This window comes from Schistocerca serialis, chromosome 7 (assembly GCF_023864345.2).
Source record: "Schistocerca serialis cubense isolate TAMUIC-IGC-003099 chromosome 7, iqSchSeri2.2, whole genome shotgun sequence".
NCBI classification, from domain to species: Eukaryota; Metazoa; Arthropoda; class Insecta; order Orthoptera; family Acrididae; genus Schistocerca; species Schistocerca serialis.
The window spans coordinates 269,598,537-269,624,476 of record NC_064644.1 but is presented as its reverse complement, the minus strand read 5'-3'; the positions used below and the strand labels follow the sequence as shown (position 1 = coordinate 269,624,476).

Sequence of the window (25,940 nt, the reverse complement as noted above, 5' to 3'; positions counted from 1 at the left end):
GCCACTACTTTTACTTCCTCACAAAAGCTGTGAAACCAAACTGTGATAGAAAGAAACATTATAGGTTTTGGGCAAACCAACGATTTCTAGGCACCTAACACTTTTGAGCTTCTGTAATCTGATCTTACAATCCTCAAATGACCTTAACCTCTTTAAACACTTGCAAAGCATATTAACAGAGAAATATGATTGCCTTCTTTTTCGTCAGAAATTTCAACACCTTAAGATGTTGTCATTTAGTTGCACTTACTTTCAGACTCTATGAGGCTTCTGTAACCAAGTTCAGTCTTCTTGTCATAAGGAACAACCATTCCTGCCTGATGAAATGTCTTACAGACAGTTTTCCTAGATCGAGCTTTCATTTGTGGTGTGTTGAGATCCAGAGTGATCTTGTGGTTTGTGGCCCATTCTTGCAGACTACTCTGTATTCGAGAAACTTTCATTTTTTGGAATGGATCTGCTTTAGAACGGTATTCCTCAAGATATGAGCTGTGAACAGAATGAATGAAGCATGCAGAAATAGGTTACAAAGTAAAATAATATTAAAAAACGAAATTTCTCAAACTATTGTTTTAATAATAATAATAACAGTGGTAATAATTAATGTGCTGTATATGCTATCTTGCAGTACATCATCGAGGATCTGATTCTCTTCCTCCCTTGCCTCCTCGTCGCTTCAACATACGCTTCTAAGATTGTTTTTATAACTCCCTTACTCCTCCTTTCTTAATATATGCTCTTCCTTTCTTAATATATGCTCTATCCAGTTACTTTTCCTTCTTTTTATTACACTCGTGAATTGTCTCTACTCTCCCACTCTTCTCAGGACCTTCTCATGTTTCACACTATTCACCCAACTTATTCCTTGCATCCTCCACCAAGTCCACATATCAAAAGTCTCCACCTATTACGAACTTAGTTTCTCATTACCCACATTTCAGCATCATACAGGACGGCACCTCCCACGAACTGTGGATCTTGCCAAGTCGGAGACTCGTGTACCTCAACAACACAGAAAGTCATACTGTACATGCAGCCAAAATGGAGGGGTAGCAGTGCAGAGACCAGAGGGGCAATTTTCTTTTCAATAGTGGGGAATACTCAGGAGAATGTCATAATCAGGAAAAATAAGATTGGTATTCTGCAGTCAGAGAGTGGATTGTTACATTACTTACTCAGGTAGGTAGGTTAGAAAATGAAGAAAGGGAAATGGACTGGTCGAAGTTATATATAGTGGGAATCAGTGAACTGTGGTGGCAGGAATAACAAGACTTCTGGGTAGGTGATTACAGGGCTATAAGTACAAAATCAAATAAGGGTAGGCTTAAAAATGAATAAGAGAACACAAATGCGACAGCTATGAATAGCATACTGAATGCATTATTGTAGCCTAGGTAGATACCAAGCCAACACCAACCACAACAGTAGAAGTTTATATGCCATCTAGCTTTGCAGATGATGAAGGGACAGAAAGAGTGTATCGTGATATGAAGGAAATCATCCAGATAGTAAAGGGAGATGAAAATTCAGTTGTGTCAGGTGTCTGGAATTTGGTAGCAGGAAAAGCTAGAAAAGGACCAGCAGTAGGAGTACATGAGCCGGGGGAAAAGAATGAAAGAGGAAGCTGCCAACAAGAATTTTGTATGGAGCATAATTTAATCATTGCTAACACTTGATTTAAGAATTATGAACAAAGGCTGTATACTTGGGGAAGAGCCAAAAACAGTGAAACATTTCAGATTGATTACATAATGGTAAGGCAGAGCTTTCGGAACAAGGTTTTAAACTTTAAGACATTTCCAGGGGCAGACCATAAAATATGAAAACTGGATAAATTTAACAAACCACAGGTTGTTGAGAGTTTCAGAGAGCATTAGGCATTGTTGGATTGCAACAGGAGAAAGGAATACAACAAAAAATGAATGGGTAGCTTTCAGAGACGAAACAGAGAAGGCATCAGAAGATCACACAGGTAAAACAACAAGGCCTAGTGGAAATTCTTGGATACATTAAATTTAATCAACCAACACAGAAAATACAAAAATCCAGTAAATTAAGTAGGTGAAAGAGAATAAAAATATCTAAAAAATTAGACAGACAAAAAGTGCAAAATGGCTAAGCAGGAGTCACTAGAGGACAAATGCAAGGCTGTAGAAGTAAGCATAACTAGCAGAGAGATAGATGCTGCCTACAGGAAAATTGAAGAGCTCTTTGGAGAAAAGTGAAGCAACTGTAAAAATATCAAGAGTTCAGATGGCAAATCAGTACTTAGCAAAGATGGGAAAGCTGCAGGTTGTAATGAATATATAGAGGGTCTATATAAAGGAACAAACCTGAGCACAATATTACAGAAAGAGGAGGAGGAGGAGGAGGAGGAGAAGAAGAAGAAGAAGAAGAGGAGGGAGGTAAGATACTGCAAGAATAATTTGAGAAAATGCTGATGCTGATATAATGCACCTGGATTCATTACCTCAGAATTATTGAGATCCTTGGGTGAGTCAGCCATGACAAAATCATTCAGCCTGATGTGCAAGAGCAAGATATATGAGGCAGGCAAAATACTTTCAGACTTTAAGAAGAACATAATAATTCAAATTCCAAGGAACGCAGGTGCTGACAGGTGTAAATATTACTGAACCATCAGATTAATAAGACACGGTTTGCAAAATATTTACACAAATTATTTGCAGAAGAATGGAAAAAAGCAGTAGAGGCTGACCTTAGGAAAAATCAGATAAGAAATGTAGGAACACGTGAGGCAACACTGATCCTACAACTTAGAAGACAGATGGAAGAAAAGCAAGCCTATGTTTACAGCGTTTGTAAATTTAGAGATAGGTTTTGGCAATGTGGAATAGACTACAAAATAGGTAGCAAGGATAAAATACAGTGACCATAAAGTTATTTAAAACCTGAACAGAAACCAGACTGCAGTTACGAGAGTCAAAGAACATGCAAGGGAAGCCATAGTTGGAATGAGATTGAGACAGGGTTGTAACTTATCCCTCGTGTTTATAGCTGTGAAGGAAATCATGGAGAAATTTGCAACGGGAATTAAAGTTCATGGAGAAGAAACAAAAACTTTGAGAATTGCCAATGACAATGTAATTTTATCAGAGACAGCTTATGACTTGGAAGAGCAATTAAATGAAATGGGTAGTGTCTTGAAAGGTATTATACGATGACCATCAATAAAAGCAAAACAAGGGAAATACAATGTACAGAAGTTGAAATAAATCAGCCAACACTGAGGTAATTAGGATAGGAACTGAGACACAAAGTAGTGTATGAGTTTTATTATTTGGCCAGTAAAATAGCTGCTGATCACTGAAATAGGGAAGATACAAAATGCACACCGGCAATAACACAATAATATCTGAAAAAAAAAAGGAATTTGTTAAATCTAGTATAAATATAAGTGTTAGGAAGTCTTTTCCGGAGATATTTGTTTGAATTTTAGCTTTCTATAGAGTGAAACATAGACAATACACGATGCAGAGAAGAAGAAAATAAAAGTTTTTGCAATAGGGTAGTATAGAAGAATGTTGAAGATTACATGGGAAGGTTAATAACAAATGCAGAGATTATGAATCAAACTAGGAGAAAGAGAAATGTGTGGCACAACTTGACTAAAAGAAGGGACTGGCTGAATGGACACATTCTGGGGCATCAAGGAATTGTCAAAGTGATAACAGGAAAAGATGGATTGTAAAAGGAGATCAAAGATAGAATATAGCAAGCAGGTCCAAATGGACACAGATTGTTATATTTATGCAGAGAGGATGAAGCTTCTTTCACAAGACAGACTAGATGGAGGGCTGCATCAAAACAGTCTTCATACTGACTTGTCTGGCATAGCAGTAATAGGTTATAAACACAAATATTCCTCATGAAACAGTCATCTATTAGTGAAAACTGTATTAAATTCCCTAAAGTAGTCCCAGAGATAAGCCTTCACATACAAATGGAAAAACGTGGCTGGGGACTTTAATTTATAATATTAATGATTTGCAAACAATTAACTGGGTAAAAATTAAGAAACATGCCATGGCTAATGCAACGGGCTGCATTAGCAGATCTCACCACAGCTGACCGAATGTTATTGCAATGGGGACTGCTGTTGGTACAAGGACTGCACTGCAATGCCAGGCAGTTACTATGTCGCTTGGTGCAGCCGGTTTGGAAATATCAATGACACAGCAGGAAGGCAGAGACATTGCAGCACTGGCAGCCCAATTACTTCACACATGAGCCACAGGTTTATTGTGGCTTACATGATAAAATATCAACGACGCAGCAGGAAGGCAGAGACATTGCAGCACTAGCAGCCTGATTACTTCACTTACGAGCCACGGGCTTCTTGTGGCTTAAGTGATAAAAAACAATGCTGTAACAAAACATGCCAAGTCCAAAGTTCTGGAATTAGTGCTCTCTACCTACCCTTTGGGTCACTTGAGGGTCTGCTTCAGATGTTGCTGGCCCTCAACCCTGGAGGTCTCTGGCTATCATACAGGGCCATGCAACTGCTCGTAGGCAAATTTTTGCTTGCTTGCCTCTGTTCTGGAAAGATATTGCTGTGGTGAGCAGTTCCTACTATCTTATGTCTACACTGTGATCTCACGCACCACATCTGGGGCTACCTGGTCACCTTTAGGAATCACAGCTGTTGCAGTGGGACACTGACTACCTTGCCTCTGGCATTATTGCTCCCCCACCTGCGCAAAACCACTGAGCTGTGTGCTGACCATAGTGCCTTCTCTGTCAGCGCATACGGTTTTTATGTCCTGTGGCATTGGCCTCTATGGGCATCAGCATGACCATTGCAATACAAAGTGATAAATATGTGGTTTATCAATGCTGTATCACTGATGACATGTTGGATTCTATCAGGCATCTACTCACCACCTTGCTGCTACCCTGCCTGGATGCTGGGCCACAAGCACCCAGATTTCCAAGAACCTCACGCATAACCCACCATAGGGCCAACCATCACAGTCACTATAATATGTACAGAAGATACAAATAGATTCTGGTGATAATAATTTCATGTGGCTTAATGGCCTTGTGAAAGTCTTTCAATTGGACACCACTTCCGTGACTTAACTGTCCCCAATGGGACTTAAAGTTTAATGTGGAACCTGAACTGTGTGTCATTTCTAGTGAATCTCCACTTCACTGAGATATGAATGTTAGATTAAAAGGCAGACAGAAAAATCCGTAGCCCGAACTGGATTGATTCCATGACCTTCCAGTTTCCAGGCCCAAGCATTACTGCTAGATCACCAAGCCTGACATAGATTCAAGTCAATCTTTGCTGCTCCCTGTTGTTGTGGCAAATGTTTACTTTACTGCTTTTTTTCTGCCAGATACTGCCTTCTATGTAGCTGACTAGCTTATTTCCATGAGATGTCAATTAAATTCAGAAAAGATAACAATACAAATATTACTGGTCCACAATTACTTATCAGTAGCAAATTACACACAAACCTTCCTTGTGAATCAGTCTACCAATTAGTGAGAACAGCATTGAAATCACTACAGAAGTTCCCAAGATTAGTCTGAATTTGCGCACAGTAACTGAGGCAAGGGATGTTAATTTATAATAAGTATTTACTGATTATCTACTCAACCTATTAATGTTTTATCTTTATTTATAGAGCTGATGATGATCATTAATTGTTCATGCCAATTAATAATTTGTGACAATCTGCAACCCCAACTATTAAAATAAATATTTCCAGTTCTCTACTCGCTATTATCAACACATCTTTCGTGGCATGTGTAATGAGCCTAATTATCATATACTGTAAAATCTTTTAATTAGTAACAGTTTTCACTTACACTTAGAAAGATCTCCATGCAGCTGCTTTGTATCATTTGGCAACCTATTAAGGATACAGGGTACTTATAAATGGTGGAAAATTTTTTTATGACTTTATTAAATTCTATACTCTTTCCTGATTATATTGATATATACATTACAGGGTTTCAAATGAAAAATAACCGATATATACCAAATTTTAAAGTTACAGTCATGTATACCGCCACGGCTCCTCTATTTCTGTTACAGAAACCAGTATTATTTCGAAAAGAACTGTGAACTTTCTGTATCCAGCGATTATACATATGACACATTGTATATGTTGCTAAAAGTGCAGGTTTCTAGTGTCTGTAAATGATTATCTTTACTTTTGTCTCGTTGAAGCAGTTTTTTTTTTTTTTTTTTTGTGGTTTTAGGGCGCACAACTTCAATGGTCATTAGCGCCCTGACTACTCTAAGAATGCACCGCGAGGCACAAGTTGACCACAACAACTAAAAGGGAAAACACGATAAAAGACAGACTGACAGGCATATGATTAAAAAACAGCATCATCAAATGTCCTTAGCGAGGTGTGTCAAATTGATAAAACAAAGAACACGAGCAGCTGCTCGTGGGTCATCCGCTAAAATGGCATCGAAAGTATTTGGCAGGTTAAGATCGAGGCGCAGTGTGTTAAGATCTGGACAGGACATTAAAATGTGTCTAACCGTCAGCAAGTGCCCACATGGGCAGAACGGCGCCGGCGCAGCCGTCAGCAGATGGTGATGGCTGAAACGGCAGTGTCCAATTCTTAACCGGGCTAAAACGACCTCCTCCCGCCGAGAAGGGCGTGAGGAGGACGTCCAAGCCACGGGAAGAGGTTTTAAGGCCCGAAGCTTGTTGTCGGTAAGTGCAGCCCAATCGGCATGCCACAGAGATAAGATGCGCCGACAAATCACCCTGCTAAAATCGGACGAAGGGACGCAACAAGAAGCTGTTCGAGGCTGGAGGACCGCAGCCTTGGCCGCGGCATCTGCAGCTTCGTTCCCAGGGATACCGACATGGCCCGGAACCCACATAAAGCTAACTGGAGAACCGACGTCCACCAGCTGCTGAAGAGAGCGTTGGATCCGGTGTACGAAAGGGTGAACCGGGTACGGATCACTGAGGCTCTGGATGGCGCTCAGGGAATCTGAGCAGATGACATAAGCAGAATGTCGGTGGCGGCAGATGTAAAGAACAGCCTGGTAGAGGGCAAAGAGCTCAGCTGTGAAGACCGAACAATGGCCATGGAGCCGGTATTTGAAACTTTGTGCCTCGACAATAAAGGAACACCCGACCCCGTCATTGGTCTTAGAGCCATCTGTATAAATGAAAGTCATGTCGATGAACTTCGAACGAAGTTCCAAAAAACGGGAGTGGTAGACCGAACCGGGGGTGACCTCTTTTGGGAGCGAGCTGAGGTCAAGGTGAACGCGGACCTGAGCCTGGAGCCAAGGTGGCGTGCGGCTCTCGCCCACTCGAAAGGTTGCAGGGAGGGAAAAAGTAAGGTGTTGAAGGAGGCGACGAAAGCGAACGCCAGGGGGTAGCAGGGCAGAGACATACAACCCGTATTGACGGTCAAGAGAGTCGTCAAAAAAGGAACGATAAGACGGATGGTCGGGCATTGACAGTAGCCGACAGGCATACCGACAAAGCAGTATATCGCGCCGGTAGGTGAGTGGCAATTCGCCAGCGTCAGCATGAAGACTCTCTACGGGACTGGTATAAAATGCTCCGATCGCAAGTCGTAAACCCCGATGTTGTATGGAGTTGAGGCGGCGTAAGATGGATGGCCGTGCAGAGGAGTATACGAAGCTCCCATAATCCAGCTTGGAGCGGACGATCGACCGATATAGACGAAGTAGGACGGTTCGATCCGCTCCCCACGACAGACCACTGAGAACACGGAGGACATTTAAAGAACGGGTACAACGGGCGGCCAAATATGACACATGTGGAGACCAGCTAAGTTTCCTGTCAAATGTAAGGCCTAAAAATTTGGTTGTCTCCACGATTGGGAGAGCAACGGGACCGAGTCTTAAGGACGGTGGGAGAAACTCTTTGTATCGCCAGAAGTTAATACAGACCGTCTTCTCGGCAGAAAAACGGAAGCCATTGGCGACACTCCAGGAGTAAAGACGGTCAAGAGAACGCTGAAGACAGCGCTCCAGGACACGTGTACACTGCGCGCTGCAATAGATGGTAAAATCGTCCACGAAAAGGGAGCCTGATACATCAGCTGGGAGGCAATCCATTATTGGATTGATCGCGATGGCGAAGAGAGCGACGCTCAAAACTGAGCCCTGTGGCACCCCATTCTCCTGGCGAAAGGTGTCGGACAGGACAGAACCCACACGTACCCTGAACTGTCGATCCATTAAAAAGGAACGAATAAAAAGAGGGAGGCAACCGCGAAGGCCCCATGTATGCATGGTGCGGAGGATGCCCGCCTTCCAACAGGTGTCGTAAGCCTTCTCCAAATCAAAGAACACAGCCGCGGTCGGGCGCTTCCGCAAGAAGTTATTCATAATGAAGGTCGACAAGGTAACCAGATGGTCAACAGCAGAGCGGCGCCTACGAAATCCACATTGTACATTGGTAAGTAGGCGTCGAGACTCGAGCAGCCAAACCAATCGAGAGTTAACCATTCGCTCCATCACTTTACAGACACAGCTGGTAAGCGAGATAGGTCGATAACTGGAAGGCAAGTGCTTGTCCTTCCCCGGCTTAGGAATCGGGACAACAATAGACTCGCGCCAGCATGCGGGAACATGTCCCTCAATCCAGATGCGATTGTATGTACGAAGAAGAAAACCTTTACCCGCAGGAGAAAGGTTCTTCAGCATCTGAATATGAATAGAATCTGGCCCTGGAGCAGAGGACCGTGATCGGCCAAGTGCGTTTTCGAGTTCCCGCATGGTGAATGGGGCATTATAACTTTCACAATTCGAGGAGCGGAAGTTAGGTGGCCTAGCCTCCTCTGCCTGTTTGCGGGGGAGGAAGGCAGGGTGGTAATGAGCGGAGCTCGAAACCTCTGCGAAAAAGCGGCCGAAGGCATTGGAGACAGCCTCAGGGGCCACAAGGGCGTCATTCGCGACCTTCAAGCCAGAAACTGGTGAGTGGACCTTAGTGCCAGATAGCCGGCGCAGGCTACCCCAGACAACAGAAGAAGGAGTAAAACTGTTGAAGGTGCTTGTGAAAGCAGCCCAGCTGGCTTTCTTGCTTTCTTTGATAATACGACGACACTGAGCACGTAATCGTTTATAATTGATACAATTCGCCACTGTAGGGTGGCGTTTAAAAGTGCGTAAAGCACGTCGACGAGCACGTAAAGCGTCTCTACATGCTGCGGTCCACCAGGGGACCGGTACACGACGTGGAGAAGAAGGAGGGTGAGGGATGGAATATTCAGCAGCAGCGAGAATGACTTCCGTGAGGTGTGCGACCTGACGATCGCAGCTTGTAAAGGTTTGATCCTGAAAGGTCGCCCTGGAAGAGAAGAGCCCCCAGTCTGCCTTGGAGATGGTCCAATTAGAGAAGCACGGAGAGGGGGTATGCTGCAGGAGATGGATAACACACGGGAAGTGGTCGCTCGAATATGTATCAGAAAGTGCATACCACTCAAACCGGCGTGCAAGTTGGGGAGTACATATAGAGAGGTCTAAATGGGAATAGGTGTGAGATGTGTCCGAAAGAAAAGTAGGGGCGCCAGTATTGAGGCAGACAAGATCGAGCTGGTTGAAAAGGTCTGCTAACAAGGAGCCCCTCGGGCAGGATGCTGGAGAGCCCCAAAGGGGATGGTGGGCATTGAAGTCTCCAGTTAACAAAAATGGTGCAGGTAGCTGAGCAATAAGTTGCATCACGTCTGCCCTGGCAACGGCAGATGACGATGGAGTGTAAACGGTACAAAAGGAAAATGTAAAAGTGGGGAGAGTAATGCGGATGGCAACTGCCTGCAGGCCGGTGTGCAACGTGATGGGATCGTAGTAAATATCATCCCGGACCAGCAACATAACCCCTCCATGAGCTGGGATACCTACCACAGGGGGTAGGTCAAAACGCACAGAGGTGTAGTGTGCCAAGGCAATTTGATCGCATGGGCGTAGCTTCGTTTCCTGGAGGGCTACGACAAGCGGACGGTGCAAGCGGAGCAGCAACTTCAAGTCCTCTCGGTTGGAGCGAATGCTGCGAATATTCCAGTGAATAAGTGCCATCGTAAGAAAAGAAAGATGAGAGAAGTGGTCACCTCGAAGGCCGCTTAGGGCCTGGCTTCGAGCAAGCACTGCCGCCGCTATCAGTAGGCGGACAGTCATCGTCCATTGGGTCTATAGGGTCATCGGCCATCTCGGGAGGATGGCCGGGAGGGGGAGCTTCCTCCGCCAGTGAACGGCCAGATGTACGGCAACCAGCGGTGCGGCCAGGCGAAACGGATGACGGCCTGGGGCGGCAGCCGCTGGGTGGCGCAAGAGAAGAAATGCGCCGTGGCGGGGAAGGAGAACTGTGCTTCCTATGCGCCTTTTTGGAAGGACGTGTAGTGGAAGTATCGGTCGAAGGCTGGGAGGTCGAGGTACGGAGGAAGTCTGCACGGGATGGTTCCTTCTTGAAGGCCCGTGCATCTGACTACGGTGTCTTCGTCTTAGCAGAAGCTGAGGAAGTTGCTCGTGTCTGTGGGGTGATGGGAGGAAGAGGAGACGTCGACCGCGCGATCTTAGCACTGGCCGAACGGACGACCGTGGTGCTGAAGGTCAGATCGCATGTCTGGGTTGCTACCTCCCGGGTAGTCCGAGGAGAGGCGAGGACAGTACTGTATTTCCCCGCTGGGAGCAGCGTGGGCTTCCTACTAGCCAATAGCTTGCGAGCAGCCGAGGTGGACACTTTCTCTTTGACCCGAATTTCCTGGATACAGCGTTCTTCCTTATAGACAGGACAGTCGCGGGAGGATGCGGCATGGTCACCCTGACAGTTCACACAACGAGGAGACGGAGGTGGACAGTCACCCTCATGGGCATCCCTGCCACAGGTGACACATTTAGCCGCATTGGAACAAGACTGTCGAGTGTGATTGAAACGCTGACACTGGTAGCAGCGCGTAGGTGTCGGGATATAGGGGCGAACAGAAATAACCTCGTAGCCCGCCTTGATGCGCGATGGCAGCTTAACACTATCGAAGGTCAAGAAAATTGTCCGGGTCGGTACAAGGTCATTGTTGACCTTTTTCATGACCCTATGGACAGCCGTCACGCCCTGCTCAGCGAGGAATGATTGAAGCTCCTCGTCAGTCAATCCGTCGAGGGAGCCAGTATAGACCACACCACGAGACGAATTCAAAGTTCGGTGGGCCTCCACCCAGACAGGGAACGTGTACAGGAGGGTGGCCCGAAGCAGTTTTTGTGCCTGAAAGGCATTCTCAGTTTCTAGTAATAAGGTGCCGTTACGCAACCTGGTACAGGATTTGACAGATCCGGCTATGGCATCTACGCCCTTCTGAATAACGAAAGGGTTGACAGAGGAAAAATCCTTTCCGTCCTCAGTTCGAGAAACTACGAGGAACTGTGGGGCAGGCGGTAGTACTTTTGTCACTGTTGGCTGGTCACGTTTCCGTTTTTGGGTCGAAGTCGAAAGAGATGGAGTAGAATCCATTGCGGAGGAATCCCCCATGATTGCCAGCGTCTCCGATGGCGCACTCCTTCCTTGTGGGGACCCTCTCAGAGGGCACTCCCGCCTTAGGTGAATGTTTACACCTCAGGTCACACCTCCCGAGAAACAGACGGAGGGACCAATCGGCATGGTCAGAAGGTATCAGCTCAGGCAATCACCCCTCCCCGGGCCTGGCCTTTACCAGGGGGTACGCACGTGCCTTACATGTCTACCCAGGGCGGGGACTTACGCGTTACCCCGTCACCGGCTACGCGTGCGAACGCGTGGGTCGGCCTTCAGGCACGCACAGGGAGGAAGGAAGAAGAGGAAAAAGAAGAGAGAGAGGGAGAAAGAGGACAGACTGTCTCAAACGCCGAGGCGGAGACCAGAGAAGGCAAGGAGAAGAAGGCAATGAGAAAGCAAGGGGAAGAAGGCAATGAGAAGGCAAGGAGAAAAAGGCAATGAGAAGGCAAGGAGAAAAAGGCAATGAGAAGGCAAGGAGAAAAAGGCAATGAGAAGGCAAGGAGAAAAAGGCAATGAGAAGGCAAGGAGAAAAAGGCAATGAGAAGGCAAGGAGAAGGCAAGGGAAAGAGTAAGGAAGACAGTGAGGTGGAGAAGAGCAAAGAAAGGAACCAACAAAAGGAAGGAAGAAACGAGAAGTGAAAAAACCAAAAGGATCACGATGATAGGTCGTGGAACCGTCCGTCTCCGGACGCAGGCGCGAACTACCCCCGTGAGGGGGATGGACTCCTTTTAGTCGCCTCTTACGACAGGCAGGAATACCGCGGGCCTATTCTAATCCCCGGACCCGCAGGGGGGTGAAGCAGTTTGTTCACATGTTACTGAGTGCTTGTTGCCCAAGTGCTACATATATTTGTGGAAGTACATATCCTTCAGTGTGCAATAAATATGAACTATGCCATGCGTCGAGAAATTCAATAAAAGGAAATTCCTTGGTAACCAGTTCACAAACAAAGCAAGCCACATTTTTGAAAGTAACCTATGTATCAGTTCTTCAGCGAAGATACTCCCACATGGCACGTCTCCTGGTGATTCAAATTTTTGTGTTAACAATGACACTGTTTGTAGTGGATTTGTTGTTGATGATGTGGACATCTTATCTTCTTTGATAATGGAAGAGGCAAAGTATAAACAATGTGACTGTGTAGACTGTCTGGAAATAACTGAACAACAAAATAGCAGGAAGGGTTTAGCGTCAAAATTGGTTGTTCTGTGTAGATCCTGCAATAAATTTACTTCGAAAATGACTTCAAACGTTGTGCATAATTCATATGATGTGAATTTGAAGTTAGTGTATCCAATGCATGCAGCAGGAAAAGGAAAAAAGGCTGCTCAAACAATTTGTGGTTTGATGGCCTGTCCTCCTCCTCCTCCTCCTCCTCCTCCTCCTCCGCCTCCTCCTCCCAGTAGGTTCAGCAAGCACATAAAAATACTTTTAGGTGCCTTGACGGTTGTGTCTAAAGCATCTATGAAACTTGCAGTAGAAGAAACTATATATTAGTGGAACCAGGGGCGTTGCTGTTGCACTTGATGGGACATGGCAACATCGAGGACATCGTTCCTTGAATGGTGTTTTAAGTGCTACTTCTCTGGAGAATGGAAAAGTTGTTGATTTTGAGTGCTTATCTAAGTACTGCCGCACCCACCATGGTAACACTGACAGACATATTGAACATCAGTGTTCTAAGAATTATGAGTGTTACAGTGGAGGTATGAAGTGTGATGGAGCTCTAAAAATATTTCAGAGGTCAGTGCACATTTATAACGTTAGATATACGAAGTACCTAGGCGATGGGGACTCTAAAGCTTTCAATAAAATTAATGAGTTCATTGTTTATGGTGATACCTCGGTAACAAAACTGGAGTGTTGTGGACATGTGCAAAAGAGGATGGGTGCTAGATTGAGGAAGGTACAAAGAGAAATGAAAGGAAAGTTGCTATCAGTTGGAAAACCTCTGTCTGGCTGAGGCAGATTGACAGAAACTGAAACAGACCTCCTTCAGAGTTATTATGGACTGTCCATTAGATGAACTGCACCTCTGAATGACGTTACAGCAATGAGAAAAGCTGTATGGGCCACCTACTTTCCTAAGTTGTCCACAGATGACCACCCTGTTCACAGATTTTGCCCTAATGGAGAAGATTCTTGGTGTGGTTACCAAAAAGCAAAAGAAAATGGTCAAATATACCAGTATAAGCATTCTCTTCCTGAGCTTGTTATAAATGTAATAAAACCAATTTTTAGAGACATGAGTGACCCTGTTCGGCCTAGTAAATGTCTTCATGGGGGCATTCAGTAGACAAGTGAAAGTTTCAACCATTCCATATGGGAAAGATTACCGAAGAATGTTTTTGTAGGACTAAATACATTAAAAGTTGGTGTCCTAGATGCAGTGATATGTTTCAATTATGGAATGATAGGAAGGTTGGAAGCCTTGAGAAATTTAGGCACAAAATGTGGCTCTAATATGGAAGATCTATTGCTTGCATGTGACAGACAACAGGTGCATGAAGCTGAAAGCTTCACTCTTCAAGTTACCAAAGAAGCAAGAAGTGCTAAAAGGAATGCCAAGAGGAAGCTTGAAGATGAAGAAATGCTGCAGGATGAAGACTATGCTTCAGGAATGTTCTGAGGCACAGTTTAACATATCTTCATTCACAATTTCCCACAAGAAGTATTTTTCAGAATTCAGGTACAAATATTTCCTAAAGTTTATAAAGCATTGCTCTAATTTTTTCTGTAACTCGCAAATAGTCCATACTTATGTAGTAGACCTACGCTTTATTGCAGAATCAACTACATTACAGAAAAAATAACATTTTTAGGAAAAAAAGTATAAAAATTAAAATGTAAGATGTGATTTTTTTTATCCTTGCAATATACATAATAGGTTGAATTAAATATGTCTAGTCCCTCAGCCATCATGTCATGTGTATCTGGTAAAAATTTGGTCTCCTTCAAATGTATAACATTGGATTAAATGGTACCTCAATTTGAGGGAACATTTTGGAAAAAAAATTGCATCAATGTCTTTGTAATTTTTTTTAATAGTCCTAAACAGGTTCAAAAATATTCAAAATACTGCTAATTTGTTTAGAAAGTGTGCTGCATTACCTGATATCAACAAAAAAAATCTGTAAAACACATACATTATAAACAGTGTCTGAAAGAAATAGGTGTTGACTTTACATAATATTGAGCTGGAAAAGTGCCCTGTATCCTTAAAGAAAAGACTTACAACAAGTGGGCTCTGATCCAAGAGCTCTTTTATTGCTCAATACTAAGATAATCATCTCTGATTGCAATATTGTAATGATAAATGTATTTAATCATTGTGTTACTTGCTAGGTTCTTTTCTATGGATGTAATTGTCTTTAGAATAGACACAGAAAACACAGTTAGCAAATTATACTTACTGAACCATTCCCTGATAGATTTACATTTATTTGAATTACCCAGTATTCTAACTGCTAGCTTCTATAGACTGTTGTGACTTAAGGATTGACTGCTACCATGGAAATACTAGGGGGTGGAGGCCCATATGGGAGGCAAGGACTGCATTCTGCCAATCCCACAAGACCTGCCTAGCTGCAGCAACCACTTGAAGTTGCCAAACCTTGATCCCACCACCACAAAACTTATTGCTTGCACTATGCTACAGTTTCAGTCTGCTCACTGTCCTGTGTGACCACTGTACTCTGTGACTTTGTTCATTTTCGTTTTTGTAACTGTAGGATTTTATTTGTTTTTACCATTATTTGTTGTATGGTTCTGTACAATGTCAGTAGGAAGTCTGTCAAAAATTTAGAGTAGATAAGATCTCTTGGCCAGGGGATTGCCACATCAGGGCAGTCAAGGGTTTGCATGTTACATGAAAAACTTAATTGTGACCCGCTGCTCACCGTTAACAATGTAATCGATAGAACTGCTACAGTTTTGATACATAAACAAAAACACTGTTGTGAACGCTGACAAAGAAAACGTTTGAGAATGAAAAGTGTATTACCAACACATGAGGGGCAGTCAAATGAAAATCGAACACCTGCCACAACAGGACCATGGAATCATTGCATTGAAAACTAATCATCATATGAGTTAAGATATTTATCCCACTGAGGAATGAAATGATCAATTCCTGTCTCATAGAACGAGTCCGGCTGCTGACAGATGCACATTCGCTCTCATTCTTACACTTCCTTGTCCAACTGAAACCAACATCAAAACTTTTTTCTCAGGTTGTCAAATATGTGAAAATAACACTGTGAAAGACCTGGTCTGTACAGAGGATGCTGTAGTGTTTCTGAACCAAATTGCTGAAGCATAGTCTTTGCCCAATTGGCAGCACAGGTGCGGGTGTTATTGTGCAACAGGATGATTCTGTCTGACAGCATGCCAACAGCCCAAGGGTAAATGGCAAAGCCAACAGTGGATAAATCCCACACCTCCCTTGCCAAGGAAATCAAAAGCTGAAACTTCCTGGCAGATTAAAACTGTGTGCCAGACCAAACTCGAACCCGGGACCTTTGCCTTTAGCGGGCAAGTGCTCTACCAACCGAGCTATCCAAGCACTACTCACGCCCCATCCTCACAGCTTTACTTCCGCCAGTACCTTGTCTCCTACCTTCCAAACTTTACAGAAGCTCTCCTGCAAACCGTGCAGGACTAGCACTCCTGAAAGAAAGGATATTGCGCAGACATGGCTTAGCCACAGCCTAGGGGATGTTTATAGAATGAGATTGTCACTCTGCAGCGGAGTGTGCGCTGATATGAAACTTCCTGGCAGATTAAAACTGTGCGCCGGATTGAGACTCGAACCCAGGACCTTTGCCTTTCACAGGCAAGTGCTCTACCACTTGCCTGTATGTTATTTATTGACATCTAGGGCTACCAATTTTTTCTGTGTACAAAGTCTTCTAATATAATATTTTGTACTGTCGGGTGTACCACTGGAAAGTGAATTGGAAAAACACACACACACACACACACACACACACACACACACACACACACAGAGAGAGAGAGAGAGAGAGAGAGAGAGAGAGAGAGAGAGAGAGAGAGAGAGAGATCCCTATGTGGCAAATGTAAAAAAGTAATCTTGTAGCAATATATCATCAGTGTGCAGAACTCATGATTATAGGAAAACACAATTTTACATTCTTGTTGTATTCTTATCCCAAAATGAATCCAATTACAAATAAAAAATACAGCTACAAATGAAAATAATGTTCAATGTCACATGTCAATTTGACCACTGTCACTGTTTTACGTTTATAAAAAAATTCCCTCTGTTCTAATGTTAACGTGCTAGCTGTTCCACATTTTACTGTATTTGCAGGTGTAAAACTGTTGAAATACCTAACTAGTGGCAAGCAGTGATATACATTGGTCAGTAAAATTTACCCTTCTTCCACCACATCTTGAGAACAATCTGAAATTGTCTGTTAAGCTAGCGCTCTCTCTCTCTCTCTCTCTCTCTCTCTCTCTCTCTCTCTCTCTGTGTGTGTGTGTGTGTGTGTGTGTGTGTGTGTGTGTGTGTGTGTGTGTGTGTGTGTGGTGTTTTTTTTTTTCCAATTCACTTTCCAGTGGTACACCCAACAGTACAAAATATTATATCAGAAGACTTTGTACACAGAAAAAATTGGTAGCCCTATATGTCAATAAATAACATACAGCCACATATGTCCTAACGTTATCCCTAGGAGTTTACAAGTAACTTTAATGTTTTGGCTTGGGGATAGCTGCAAGTATGTACACACCTTTTAGTAAAAATAATGATAATACAAACAACGTATGGTGTTCTCAGATTTACTGACAAACAATTGCTTTTGAATGGCAAGTGGCAACAGATGTGCCAGCATTGAGAGTAAAATGCAAGGATGTGAGAAATGAGAAGAAACAATACTTGTGAGACTTTGTGACATGTAAATGCACAATCAGAAACATGGAAAGGAAACACACTAGCTAGGCTTGACATTCTTTGATTTGAATTCAGTACTTGCCAGTATACACACATTGTTATTCCCAACATATATTAGGGCTCCAATATGAAGGCAGTAGTAATTATCAAATTTTTATTTAACTACTTTCATTCTAAGTGGTAAGTATTGTGAAGCTGCAAATCTTCTTACTGTAATAACTCACAATTAAGCTTTTGGGTTATGATAACTTTTTCTGTTATTAAATGCATGTTATCCTTACTTGACGGCACCAAAGAGATTTTCAGCCATGGGTTTTATCAAGCAATCCACAGCAGCACAATTACTTGCGACGAAGCAAGGTGCTTCTTTGGGATCATCACGAAAATATCCAATATGGAACAGTTTCTTTTCATCTCCTTTAATTACTGTCTGTAATTAAATAAAAGCAAGTTTAATGGGTGGCAAAAATATAATCAACTGGAATAATTAGTTACTTTTAAATTATTACTGAATAGTTACCACCACCATTACTGGATTCTCCATTCTGTCAATAAAGAATGCAAAACTCATGTACTATGCTTAAAAAATAAAACACTTCAAGAATAAGGCAAAAATTATTTGGAACATCAAAAACAAACCAAACTTATTCAAATGAAACTGAGTATCTGGAAAACAGCTCAGGCAGAAATGGTGACACTTTCAAATCATTTGCTACCAGTTCCATTTTTACTTCCTTACAATGCCTACAAGCACTGCACCCAATAATGAACAACCAAATACATATGCACTAAATCTCTTGTGCAGACACTGCCTGTATCACCAATGGACAGTAGTTTTAAAAATACAATTCCTAAGGAAACTACAGAATTCAGTAGCCAGTGCCACTGGCTGTGATGGTGTTTCTAGCAGAAAATTAAAACCTTGTTCTGACTTGACAGGATTACCCTTAAGTTATCTTTGCAAATCAGGCAGTGACTTGGGGTATTTCCTGAAAGACCTAAATAGATTCTACTAACACCCACTGACGAAACTGGAGAACTGAACTACCTGTAATTACAAACCTATATCACTCCCAGCCCCGCATGAACCATGGACCTTGCCGTTGGTGGGGAGGCTTGCGTGCCTCAGCGATACAGATGGCCGTACCGTAGGTGCAACCACAACGGAGGGGTATCTGTTGAGAGGCCAGACAAACATGTGGTTCCTGAAGAGGGGCAGCAGCCTTTTCAGTAGTTGCAGGGGCAACAGTCTGGATGATTGACTGATCTGGCTTTGTAACATTAACCAAAACGGCCTTGCTGTGCTGGTACTGCGAACGGCTGAAAGCAAGGGGAAACTACAGCCGTAATTTCTCCCGAGGACATGCAGCTTTACTGTATGATTAAATGGCAGATTCAGAAGGATGTAGGTTGCAGTAGGTACTGGGAGATGAAGAAGCTTGCACAGGATAGAGTAGCATGGAGAGCTGCATCAAACCAGTCTCAGGACTGAAGACTACACAACAACAATCACTCCCAGCCTTGTCAGAAGTGTTGGAGGAGGTACCTTACAACTGAGCAGACTTGTTAACTGCCTCTCACTTTGGTCTCTGTAAAGGATCCTCCACGCAGAAAGCAATACAAGATCTTATGAATGGAGTATCAGCACAGCTAAACAAGAAAAATTATCCGGTTGATATATTCTGTGGACCACAAAATTCTACTTAGCACACTTAGACCTCCTTCCCACTACCTTAAATGCTTTTTGTAGCAGATAATAAAAACCTGTTTCAACTAAACTGTGATACGCACATTTGCAGTACAATATAAAAAAAAATAATATTCATGTAGACTGCCTTCTTGTTGATGGTTCAGTATGGAACTATAAACTATGCTGGTAAGACATTCAATAACTTACCCTCTAACATAGAGCAAGAATTTGGGAACCACCACCAGTTCAAAAGAAAATTAAAAACACACCTCATTACAGACTCTTTCTACTAATGATCTGAATACCTAGTTGTAAGGAAAGCTCTGTTAACTTTATGAGAAGTAGTAGTGTCTATTATAAAGCTGCACGACAAGTAATAATGTAATAGAAGTAGGACTCAGTACTTTTAGACATAAAAAACTATATTATGTGAAAAACATCATTGTAATCAAGCAAATATTAAGCTACTAACAGGAGTTAAACAGCACCTACATAGTGAAACTGAGGAGGTAGCAGCTTTTTTTTGAAGAAGCAGTCTCTTTACAGTGTATGTAATATTAAGTAGGACACTGATAATTATTGTTAATGCAGTACATAGATTTAAGTCTTTATAATGTGTCTGTCTCATGCCAGCTCATTCTACAGCCTTTGGTGTGATTGGTTGGTTTGTGGGATTGAAGGGACCAGACTGCTACAGTCATCAGTCCCTTTTTCCAAAACTTCAAACACCCACACAGAATAAAAACGAACAATGGAGGTGACAACAGACAACACAGGACAAGAAAGACTTAGACGGAGACCAGACAAAAGGAATTAAAATCACACAGAGTGTGACGTGGTTGGCCGACCATAGAGACAAAAAAGGAAAAGCCAACCACCTAGAAACACACTAAAAAAAAGTACCCAGTCTAAAATCGTAGGCCAAAGGCCAGACTCAAAACAAAAAAATGACAAACACTCAGATTAAGTGATAAAATCCCCCTGCCCAAATAAAATGCAGAACTAAGCCTGCCATGGCAGCGTCATCTGTTAAAAGGGCAGGCAGTGTATCAGGCAGCACAAACGTCTGCCTGATCACAGCTAAAAGGGGACAGGCCAACAAAATGTGGACCACTGTCAAAGCGGATACGCAGCGACATAGAGGTGGGTCCTCACAGCACAATAAGTGGCTGTGCGTCATCTGCGTGTGCCCCATGTGCAGCCGGCAGAGGACAACAGACTCCTTGCAAGAGACCCACAAGGAGGAGCGCCATGCACCGGTAGCCTCCTTGATGGCCCGAAGTTTGTTTGGTGAAGGCAGGATGCGCCATTCTTCACCCCAGGTGCGAAGGACAGTCTGCCGCAAAACTGCCCTGAGGTCACTCTCCGAAGGCCCAATCGATAAGGCTGGTGCACCGAAAGCCTGTTTGACCAGCATGTCAACACGTTCATTGCCCGGGATGCCGACATGACCAGGAGTCCACACAAAGACCACAGAGCGGCCGCAATGGGCAAGAGTTTGGAGGGACTCCCGGATAGCCATCACCAGACAAGAGTGAGGGAAACACTGGTCGAAGCTCGTAAACCGCTCAGGGAGTCGTTACAGATAACGAAGGACTCACCTGAGCAGGAGCGGACATACTCTAGGGCACGAGAGATGGTGACCAACTCATCAGTGAAAACGCTGCAGCCAGCCGGCAATGAGTGTTGTTCGTAATGGTCCCCTAGTGTGAGAGCATAATCGATACGACCAGCAGCCATCAAACCGTCAGTGTAGACAACGTCAGAGCCCTGATACGTGGCAAGGACGAAAAGAAAGCGGCGGCGGAAGGCCTCAGTAGGGACCGAGTCCTTTGGGCCCTGTGCCAATTCGAACCGAAGGCATGGGCAGAGCACACACCACAGGGGTGTATGCAGAGAGGCCCGGAAAAGAGGTGGAAGAGGGAAAACCTCTAGCCCAGAGAGAAGCTCTCTGATGCGAACCGCGATCATACAACCCAACCGGGGCCGACGTTCTGGGAGATGGACAACAGACTGAGGGAACAGGAGATGGTAGTTGGGATGCCCAGGCAATCTACAAACATGTGTAGCATAAGTGGCCAGTAGACGTTCGTGCCGTAACCGCAGTGGAGGGACACCTGCCTCCACAAGTATGCTGTTCACAGGGCTGGTCCGGAAAGCTCCAGTGGCAAGTCGGATCCCACCGTAGAGGATAGGGTCCAGCACCTGCAACGCGGAAGGGGATGCTGAACCATAAGCCAGGCTACCATAATCCAGACAGGACTGAATTAACACCTGATAGAGCCATAAGAGGGTAGACCGGTCGGCACCCCAGCTGGTGTGGCTCAAGCAACACACAGCATTAGGATGCCGCCAACACATCTGTTTAAGCTGCCGAATAAGAGGGAGCCAAGTCAACCGGAAATCAAAAACCACATCCAAAAACCGACGTGTCTCCACCACAGCAAGAGGTTCACCGTCAAGATAAAGCCATGGCTCAGGGTGAACAGTGTGTCGCCGGCATAAATGCATAATGCAGGTCTTGGCACCCGAAAACTGGAAGCCATGCGGGAGGGCCCAAGACTGCGCCTTGCGGATAGCACCCTGCAGCTGACGTTCAGCAACTGCAATGCCAATGGAGCTATAGTAGAGGCAGAAGTCGTCAGCATACAAGGAAGCTGAGACAGACGTTCCCACCGCCGCAGCAAACCCATTAATTGCAATTAAAAACAGGCAGACACTGAACACAGATCCCTGCGGTACCTGTTCTACTGAACTCGGGGGGAACTATGGGAGGCCGTAACTTGCACGCGGAAGGTACGATGCGACAGAAAATTTTCATATGAAAATCAGCAGCAGACCCCGAAGACCCCAACCGTGAAGGATAGAGAGGATGTGATGTCGCCAGTCATATTGTATGCCTTCCGCATGTCAAAAAAGACAGCGACGAGGTGCTGACGGCAGGCAAAGGCTGTACGGATGGCAGACTCCAGACTCACCAGATTATCGGCGGCAGAGCTGCCTTTACGGAACCCACCCTGAGACGGAGCCAGAAGGCCCCGAGACTCAAGTACCCAACTCAACTGCCGGCTCACCATGCGTTCGAACAACTTGCAAAGAATATTGGTGAGGCTAATGGGACGGTAGCTGTCCACCTCCAGTGGGTTCTTGGCAGGTTTCAAAATGGGGATTACGATGCTTTCCCGCCATTGTGACAGGAAGTCACCCTCGACCCAGATACGGTTGTAAAGGTCAAGGAGGCGTCGCTGGCAGTCCGCCGAGAGGTGTTTGAGCATCTGACAGTGGATGCGATCTGGCCCGGGAGCCGTATCAGGGCAAGTGGCTGGGGCACTTTGGGATTCCCACTCACTGAACGGAACATTGCAGGATTCAGGGTGGCGCAAGTGAAATGAAAGCCTCTGACGTTCCAACCACTCTTTCAGGGAGCAGAAGGCCAGTGGGTAATTTGCAGAAGTGGAACTCAGAGCAAAATGCTCTGCTAATGGTTTGTAATTATGCCAGAGTCAGTACCAACTGCCCCCTTCAGTGAGAGCGCAGGGACGCTGGCAGGGGTCCGATAGCCATAGAGGTGCCTAATCTTGGCCCAAACCCGCGACAGAGAGATATGGAGGCCAATGCTGGAGACATACCTTTCCCAGCACTACTGCTTGTGTTGGCGAATGACGCGGCGGGCCTGCGCACGGAGCACTTTAAAGGCGATGAGGTGTTCTAATGAGGGATGTCGCTTGTGACGCTGGAGTGCCTGCCGGCGATCTTTAATCACCTCAGCGATCTCAGGCGACCACCAAGGTACAGTCCTCCGCCGAGGGGACCCAGAAGAACAGGGAATGGCAGATTCTGCAGCAGTAACGATGACAGTGGTGACCGAGTGAACCACTGCATCAAGGGAGTCATTGGAAAGAGGCTCAATAGTGGCAATGGAGGAGAAAAAGTCCCAGTCAGCCCTATCCATAGCCCACCTGCAAGGGCGCCCAGAAGAGTGATGCTGTAGCAGTGACAGACAGATCGGAAAGTGGTCACTACCACACAAGTCGTCATGCGCACTCCATTGGACAGTGGACAGACGGTAAGAGGCTAGGGCTGCAGACCGAAAGGTCGATGGCTGAGTACGTGCCATGCGCAACACTGAAATGTGTGCAGGCACCATCATTTAAAAGGGAAAGGTCGAGCTGTGCCAATAGTTGCTCAATGGTACTGCCTCAGCCTGTTGCCACTGCTCCACCCCACAGAGGGTTATGGGCGTGTAAGTTGCCCAGTAACAAAAAAGGTGGCGGCAATTGGGCTATCAGCGCAGCCAGGACATGCTGCAGGACATCACCATCCAGTGGAAGATACAGACTGCAGACAGTAACAGCCTGTGGCGTCCACACCCGAACAGCGACAGCCTCTAAAGGTGTTTGTAGAGGGACAGACTCGCTGTGAAGGGAGTGAAGGACATGGATGCAGACGCCACCAGAGACCCTTTCGTAAGCTGCCCGGTTCCTATAACAACCCCGATAGCCACGGAGGGCAGCGGTGTGCATTGCTGGAAACCAAGATTCTTTAAGAGCAATGCAGGGGAAAGGGTGAAGGCTGAGAAGTTGTCGGAGCTCAGCAAGATGGTGGAAGAAACCGCTGCAGTTCCACTGGAGGATGACATTATCCATGGCCGAGAAAGGCGTGAAGGGACTTGGGAGGCAGATTATGCCTCCTAGTCACCTGCTGCCACCGATTGAGTACCTGTGCAACTGCAATCCATTGCGTCTGAGGGACCAGCGAGATCCAGGCCCTCAGCAGATGCCAGAATCTCCACCTCATCCTCAGATGCAGAGCTCGAAGGTTGCGGTGGGGTGGGTGCCACCGTGAGTTCCTTGGGCTTACATGTCTTCTTCTTGGATTTCTCACGCTGCTCCTTGGGTTTCACTGGCTGGGAGGGCTTCACCGACTCAGTCTCTGGGACGGAGGAGGATTGCAAAGCCCTACGACCAGCTGCTTGTGGGCACTAATGCCACTGTCAGGCGTCATCCTTCCCGCTTGTGGAAACCTGGGAAGGGGACCCAAGGGACCCCTTGCGAGTGAGAGTAGCCGAAGAAGTTGGACGCTTCTCCGGCTTGGAAGTGGGAACGGATGTCGCCGATGGGTGGGGGGTGTTGCTCCCAAGGTAGGCGGCACAGGAGCAACAGGGTGGGTAGTGCCCCCCATGGGCAAGGGGGCACGTGGAGTTGTACGGCTCGGCGACCTGGCTGGAATTCGCTGAAATGATGTGGCTAGCATGGTTGTTGTAGCAGCGGCGTATGAAGATGTCATTCGCACGGGATGTAGTCAGTCATATTTCCTCTTAGCCTCCGTATAGGTCAGTTGGTCCAGGGTCTTATATTCCATGATTTTTCGCTCTTTTTGTAAGATCCTGCAGTCTGGCGAGCAAGGTGAACGATGCTCTCCACAGTTGACACAGATGGGAAGTGGGGCACATGGAGTATTGGGATGTGAAGGATGTCCGCAATCTCGACATGTGAGGCTGGAAGTACAGCAGAAAGATGTATGGCCGAACTTCCAGCACTTAAAGCACCGCATCGGAGGAGGGATATAGGGCTTGACATCACATCGGTAGACCGTCACCTTGTCCTTCTCCGGTAATGTATCACCCTCGAAGGCCAAGGTGAAGGCACCGGTAGCAATCTGATTATCCTTCGGACCCCGATGAACTCGCCGGACGAAATGAACACCTCGACGCTCTAAATTGGCGCGCAGCCCATCATCAGACTGCAAAAGAAGGTCCCTATGGAAAATAATACCCTGGACCATATTTAGACTCTTATGGGGTGTGATGGTAACAGAAACATACCCCAACTTGTCACAAGCATGTAACCTTTGTGACTGGGCAGAGGACGCCGTTTTCATCAATACTGATCCAGAGCACATTTTGTCCTCTAAATGCTCTACGAAGAATTGAGGCTTTGTGGAGATGAAAGACTCCCCATTAGCTCTCGTACAAACTACGAACCAGGGCAAATAACTGTCACTGCCATCCTGAGACTTACGCTCCTCCCACAGTGTGGCCAGGGAGGGGAACGATGCCCCAAGGAGATAGGCATCTACTCCTTGGCATACGTGGGGAGTTAACGGTGCAGGCATCAGCAGAGCGATCCCTGTGTTGTCAGGGGGCTACAACCAACAGGGTACATGGTGGCCCCACCACAACGGACTGGCTACCGTGCTGGATATTAGGTGCAAAGATGTCCATGGTCGTCATCGGCACAAAAAGCAACACTGCGCAGTGCATAGTGGTAATCGCACCCAGGAACGTATCCTCGTCCAAGAGATGGAAAACGAGCGGGACAGCATTGCGACGACAAGAAAGCCGGCTAAAGTTCTCAATGCACGAAGGATACGATGCACCATGTAAGGGGCCCTTCGCCAATTGGCTCGCTCTTCGGAAGAATTTGGAAAGATGAAGGTCAAACCCGAAAGGGGACCATCACATAAGGCCGAAACTTTTGAGACTCCTTTTAGTCGCCTCTTACGACAGGCAGGACTACCGCAGGCCTATTCTTACCCCCGAACCCACAGGGGGACCCTTGGTGTGGTCTGCAGAACAAAATTAATTACATATGGGTCTCCGCATGCTCTATGGCCCTGGTAGGGTAGTGTCCCAAGGATAGAGTTGATGAAGGTCTTACTGTCACATGAGAGTACTGAGTATAACAATATCCTATTGTTGATTATAGAATATATGAATTTGAGCAAATGGCTTTAGACCATGGGGAACACCCAATTATTCCTACACTCACACACACTGCTATACAAAATTTGGCAACACAAACATTAGAGGTAACAACATAACGGTACTTT

General features: G+C 45.4%; 1 protein-coding gene across 1 annotated transcript in view; it reads right to left on the bottom strand.

Moving 5' to 3' along the window:
• LOC126412051 (histone PARylation factor 1) overlaps window positions 1-25,940 on the bottom strand; it is a 127,681-nt gene that overhangs the window by 35,306 nt on the left and 66,435 nt on the right. The window contains exons 5-6 of the mRNA XM_050081429.1: window positions 17,701-17,849; window positions 251-489 (exon numbers count right to left, since the gene is read on the bottom strand). Of these exons, the coding sequence (XP_049937386.1) occupies window positions 251-489; window positions 17,701-17,849 (388 nt within the window). The remainder of the gene's footprint in view (window positions 1-250; window positions 490-17,700; window positions 17,850-25,940) is intronic.